Here is a 5,881-nt window from a genome sequence, read left to right as displayed (position 1 = left end):
TTAACACAAATTGATTTAAAGTGTGACACTTGGATTATGTATGAACCCATTTAAGCCTATTGGCCCAAAGATCACTCCCCAACCTCGCCTGAGTCCTATCCCTAATATATGTATGTGATATACTCTAACTAACATATGAAGTGAGATACTAAAGAATTTAAGCTAAAAAATGGGAGGAGAGAGTTCAGAGACATACGAGGATTTTGAAGCTGAGGACTCAGAATCATCTGAGGATTTGGAAGCTGTAGAGTCAACCGATCCTGATTGTCTAACAATTCCTAAATGCCGAGGAAATATTGAAAGGCTGTTTGCAAGCGAAGAATCTCCTTTTACTATGAAGTCGGTTCAATTTGATGTGTTGGCATTGCCTGTCCATGGAGTTATAATTTCAGTATGTATATATTAGAGATGTTTTATAGTATATTGTTTTGATTTACTTCCTCCTCACTTTTTTGCTCATGAAGTCAGCAGGTATACATACATATATCTTGTGTATTTTAAAGGTTTTTGCCATTTTATGGTAGGAGTACGACAAACCTAAGCCGACTCCTGTAAGAGGAGAACTTTCCGCTTCAGTAGAAAGTCTTTTAACTTTTGTCCTGGAAGATGATCAACCTGATTGGAAATGTCTAGTCTGTTTGTGTTGTGGTGAAAAGGGTGAAGAATTGGTTGAGTTTTCTTGCCGAGAACACCATCTCCACCTTGAGTGTGGGAAGCGATTGCTTGTAAGTGGCCGATCGAGCTAAACAAGATACTTAGAATTTTATTTTCTCATTTTCATTTACTCTAGTGTTTGATTTGTAAAAATTAGTGGAGTAATATTGATCATTCATTGGTTTAATATATCCTTGTTTAGAAAAGTGACAACAAGTGTCCTACTAATGCAGTAGATTCGATATTGCCAACTAAACATACATATATTCTCCTCCCTTGATAGCCTTGCTAGCACCTTTTTCTCTTATTCCTCTTCATCCTTTTTAATTAGCCAGCTATCATAGGCAGCGTTGCCTGTTAACATCTCCTTGTGACAGTGTGGACACTTGTTGTCACTTTTCTAAACAAGGATATATTAAACAAATGAATGATCAATATTACTCCAATAATTTTTACAAATCAGACATTAGAGTAAATGAAAATGAGAAAATAAAATTCTAAGTATCTTGTTTAGCTCGATCGGCCACTTACAAGCAATCGCTTCCCACACTCAAGGTGGAGATGGTGTTCTCGGCACGGAAACTCAACCAATTCTTCACCCTTTTCACCACTACACAAACAGACTAGACATTTCCAATCAGGTCGATCATCTTCCAGGACAAAAGTTGGAAGACTTTCTACTGAAGCGTAAAGTTCTCCTTTTATGAGAGCCGGCTTAGGTTTGTTGTACTCCTACCAAAAAATGGCAAAAATCTTTAAAATACACGTATATATACCTGCTGACTTCATGAGCAAAAAAGTGAGGAGGAAGTAAATCAAAATAATATACTATAAAATATCTCTAATATAAACACACGGAAATTGTAACTTCTTGGACAGACAATGCCAACACATCAAATTGAACCGAATTCATAGTAAAAGGAGATTATTCACTTGCAAACAGCCTTCCAATATTTCCTCGGCATTTCGGAATTGTCAGCCAATCAGGATCGGTTGACTCTACAACTTCCAAATCCTCAGCTTCAAAATCCTCGTATGTCTTTGAACTCTCTCCTTCCATTTTTTAGCTTCAATTCTTTAGTATCTCAAATAGATATATATATAGGGAGAGGACTCAGGCGAGGGTGGGGAGTGATCTTTGGGCCAATAGGCTTATGTAGGTTCATACATAATCCATGTGTCACACTTTAAATCAACTTGTGTTGAAAAGTCCCTCACACAAAAGTTCGGTTGAAATGGTCAAAACAGTGCACTGCCACTTGGATTTGGAAGTATAGACCACCCCAATGGCATGAGCAAAGGACATCTAATTGATCTGAGATATCCAATTTTATTAGCTGAGGATGAACATTTGATCATTGCAATAAAAGTTATACATCAAACAAGAGGCTTATAAATGGTTTGTTCTGATCAAATCAAACACCACGAAGAGTCAAGAGTGTGCTCAGCACAAATCTGGCTTGTTGCCTTGAGGCTTCACAATGACCGTCACCGATTCACCATTATGGATAAGCAACAAAGCAAGAACATCTTTTCAAATCAAGCTCCAAATTTTCTGCAAAAATTACAGTGGAAAGAATGTCAACAATAAAATGAGAGATGTTTAATCTGCCTGCAGTTGGTAAACTATTAAAGGAGATTAAGAGTATAAGATGTATCATCATTCTCTAAATCGAGACATGAATTTCATCAACTACCTATTACTTTGCCAATGTACATTATTATTATTATTATTATTATTATCCAATAACAATAATATCCTTGACCCAACCGCAATTGGGTTAATATGATTCAGCGTTTCGATGTTGTTATGTGTTATATAAATTTTAATATACAAATAAAAAATAAGAAAATAATTTTAAAAAATTTGGTAGATTTTTTGGATAACATTAAAGGAAATGGAACCTAATTTCTAGGATGATGGTTGCTATGAGAGAAGAGAGGGATGGTTTTAATTTTTTTTTGCTACTTTTAAGGAAAATAATTTTGATGGAGCTTATTTTTTGGACGGTGGTCTATTGAAATTGGATATCTCAAATCAATTAAATGTCATTTGCTCATGCCATTGGGGTGGTCTATACTTCCAAATCCAAGTGACAGGGCACTGTTTTTGACCATTTCGACCGAACTTTTATGATGGGCAACACAAGTTGTGTGTGGGACTTTTGAACACTTTTGTGTGAGGGACTTTTTAACACAAATTGATTTAAAGTGTGACACTTGGATTATGTATGAACCCATTTAAGCCTATTGGCCCAAAGATCACTCCCCAACCTCGCCTGAGTCCTATCCCTATATATATGTATGTGACTCTAACTAACATATGAAGTGAGATACTAAAGAATTTAAGCTAAAAAATGGGAGGAGAGAGTTCAGAGACATACGAGGATTATGAAGCTGAGGACTCAGAATCATCTGAGGATTTGGAAGCTGTAGAGTCAACCGATCTTGATTGTCTAACAATTCCGAAATGCCGAGGAAATATTGGAAGGCTGTTTGCAAGCGAAGAATCTCCTTTTACTATGAAGTCGGTTCAATTTGATGTGTTGGCATTGCCTGTCCATGGAGTTACAATTTCAGTATGTATATATTAGAGATGTTTTATAGTATATTGTTTTGATTTACTTCCTCCTCACTTTTTTGCTCATGAAGTCAGCAGGTATACATACATATATCTTGTGTATTTTAAAGGTTTTTGCCATTTTATGGTAGGAGTACGACAAACCTAAGCCGACTCCTGTAATAGGAGAACTTTCCGCTTCAGTAGAAAGTCTTTTAACTTTTGTCCTGGAAGATGATCAACCTGATTGGAAATGTCTAGTCTGTTTGTGTTGTGGTGAAAAGGGTGAAGAATTGGTTGAGTTTTCTTGCCGAGAACACCATCTCCACCTTGAGTGTGGGAAGCGATTGCTTGTAAGTGGCCGATCGAGCTAAACAAGATACTTAGAATTTTATTTTCTCATTTTCATTTACTCTAGTGTTTGATTTGTAAAAATTAGTGGAGTAATATTGATCATTCATTGGTTTAATATATCCTTGTTTAGAAAAGTGACAACAAGTGTCCTACTAATGCAGTGGATTCGATATTGCCAACTAAACATACATATATTCTCCTCTCTTGATAGCCTTGCTAGCACCTTTTTCTCTTATTCCTCTTCATCCTTTTTAATTAGCCAGCTATCATAGGCAGCGTTGCCTGTTAACATCTCCTTGTGACAGTGTGGACACTTGTTGTCACTTTTCTAAACAAGGATATATTAAACAAATGAATGATCAATATTACTCCAATAATTTTTACAAATCAGACATTAGAGTAAATGAAAATGAGAAAATAAAATTCTAAGTATCTTGTTTAGCTCGATCGGCCACTTACAAGCAATCGCTTCCCACACTCAAGGTGGAGATGGTGTTCTCGGCACGGAAACTCAACCAATTCTTCACCCTTTTCACCACTATACAAACAGACTAGACATTTCCAATCAGGTCGATCATCTTCCAGGGCAAAAGTTGGAAGACTTTCTACTGAAGCGTAAAGTTCTCCTTTTACGAGAGCCGGCTTAGGTTTGTTGTACTCCTACCAAAAAATGGCAAAAATCTTTAAAATACACGTATATATACCTGCTGACTTCATGAGCAAAAAAGTGAGGAGGAAGTAAATCAAAATAATATACTATAAAATATCTCTAATATAAACACACGGAAATTGTAACTCCTTGGACAGACAATGCCAACACATCAAATTGAACCGAATTCATAGTAAAAGGAGATTATTCACTTGCAAACAGCCTTCCAATATTTCCTCGGCATTTCGGAATTGTCAGCCAATCAGGATCGGTTGACTCTACAACTTCCAAATCCTCAGCTTCAAAATCCTCGTATGTCTTTGAACTCTCTCCTTCCATTTTTTAGCTTCAATTCTTTAGTATCTCAAATAGATATATATAGGGAGAGGACTCAGGCGAGGGTGGGGAGTGATCTTTGGGCCAATAGGCTTATGTAGGTTCATACATAATCCATGTGTCACACTTTAAATCAACTTGTGTTGAAAAGTCCCTCACACAAAAGTTCGGTTGAAATGGTCAAAACAGTGCACTGCCACTTGGATTTGGAAGTATAGACCACCCCAATGGCATGAGCAAAGGACATCTAATTGATCTGAGATATCCAATTTTATTAGCTGAGGATGAACATTTGATCATTGCAATAAAAGTTATACATCAAACAAGAGGCTTATAAATGGTTTGTTCTGATCAAATCAAACACCACGAAGAGTCAAGAGTGTGCTCAGCACAAATCTGGCTTGTTGCCTTGAGGCTTCACAATGACCGTCACCGATTCACCATTATGGATAAGCAACAAAGCAAGAACATCTTTTCAAATCAAGCTCCAAATTTTCTGCAAAAATTACAGTGGAAAGAATGTCAACGATAAAATGAGAGATGTTTAATCTGCCTGCAGTTGGTAAACTATTAAAGGAGATTAAGAGTATAAGATGTACCATCATTCTCTAAACCGAGACATGGATTTCATCAACTACCTATTACTTTGCCAATGTACATTATTATTATTATTATCCAATAATAATAATATCCTTGACCCAACCGCAATTAGGTTAATATGATTCAACGTTTCGATGTTGTTATGTGTGATTTGAGGCTTCGAGTAAGTTCGTATTGTGTTTTAGGACTCGTTGGTACATTCAGACGGGGTTCCGAGTGACTCGGGTATGTTTCAGGGTAAATTTTGAGTCCAGGCATTTTCGGCACTCTGATGCTGTTCTGGTACATTTAGAAGTAGAGGAGCACATTTTGGAGTGTTGAAGCAAAGCCTCAAGTGCGGACCTGGGAGGGAAAGTGCGGACTACACAATTCTTCTCGCAGCCACAGATCGGAGATTCTGCAGGTTCGATAGTTTGACTTCGGAAGCTTATATCTTTAAATCTATAAGGAATTTGGAGATGATTTAAAAATAAAAGTTGTAGTCCTTTGTGTCTAGTTTCCATAAAGATAAAGGAATTATCATTTGAATATTTGTACAAAATATTATGGCCAATTCACTAAATCTTAGTAGTGCAGTCACTATGGAAGTGCAACCGCACAATTTGGACTTGAGGCCGCGGGACCTGGGATGTGCGGCCACACAAAACAATGGGAGGTCAGATTTTGTTATATATAAATGAAGGTTAGAGTATTATTTCACATTTGGACTTAGGGAGCTCGGTTGTGGC

The 5,881-nt window shown here is 36.9% G+C and overlaps 2 protein-coding genes across 2 annotated transcripts; both read right to left on the bottom strand.

Moving 5' to 3' along the window:
- Window positions 1–958: 958 nt before the first annotated feature.
- Window positions 959–1,714, bottom strand: LOC107765245 (uncharacterized). The gene is made up of 4 exons (XM_075250806.1): window positions 1,596–1,714; window positions 1,431–1,437; window positions 1,186–1,386; window positions 959–1,054 (listed from the first exon to the last, which is right to left on the bottom strand). Exons 1-4 carry the CDS (start codon window positions 1,712–1,714, stop codon window positions 959–961), a joined length of 423 nt encoding a protein of 140 aa, XP_075106907.1.
- Window positions 1,715–3,800: 2,086 nt separating this feature from the next.
- LOC142179913 (uncharacterized) lies at window positions 3,801–4,556 on the bottom strand. The gene is made up of 4 exons (XM_075250805.1): window positions 4,438–4,556; window positions 4,273–4,279; window positions 4,028–4,228; window positions 3,801–3,896 (listed from the first exon to the last, which is right to left on the bottom strand). The coding sequence occupies exons 1-4, from the start codon at window positions 4,554–4,556 to the stop codon at window positions 3,801–3,803; spliced, it is 423 nt and encodes a 140-aa protein (XP_075106906.1).
- Between the last annotated feature and the right edge of the window lie 1,325 nt (window positions 4,557–5,881).

Source organism: Nicotiana tabacum, chromosome 4 (genome assembly GCF_000715075.1).
Source record: "Nicotiana tabacum cultivar K326 chromosome 4, ASM71507v2, whole genome shotgun sequence".
NCBI classification, from domain to species: Eukaryota; Viridiplantae; Streptophyta; class Magnoliopsida; order Solanales; family Solanaceae; genus Nicotiana; species Nicotiana tabacum.
Note: the sequence above shows the minus strand (reverse complement) of the source record. Positions and strands in the feature narration are given on the sequence as shown.

Coding starts and splice junctions, on each gene's coding strand:
- LOC107765245 (XM_075250806.1), bottom strand. CDS start 1,714: ATGGAAGGAGAGAGTTCAAAGACATACGAGGATTTTGAAGCTGAGGAT. Junction 1,055..1,185: donor AGTGTGGGAAGCGATTGCTT/GTAAGTGGCCGA, acceptor ATCCTTGTTTAG/AAAAGTGACAACAAGTGTCC.
- LOC142179913 (XM_075250805.1), bottom strand. CDS start 4,556: ATGGAAGGAGAGAGTTCAAAGACATACGAGGATTTTGAAGCTGAGGAT. Junction 3,897..4,027: donor AGTGTGGGAAGCGATTGCTT/GTAAGTGGCCGA, acceptor ATCCTTGTTTAG/AAAAGTGACAACAAGTGTCC.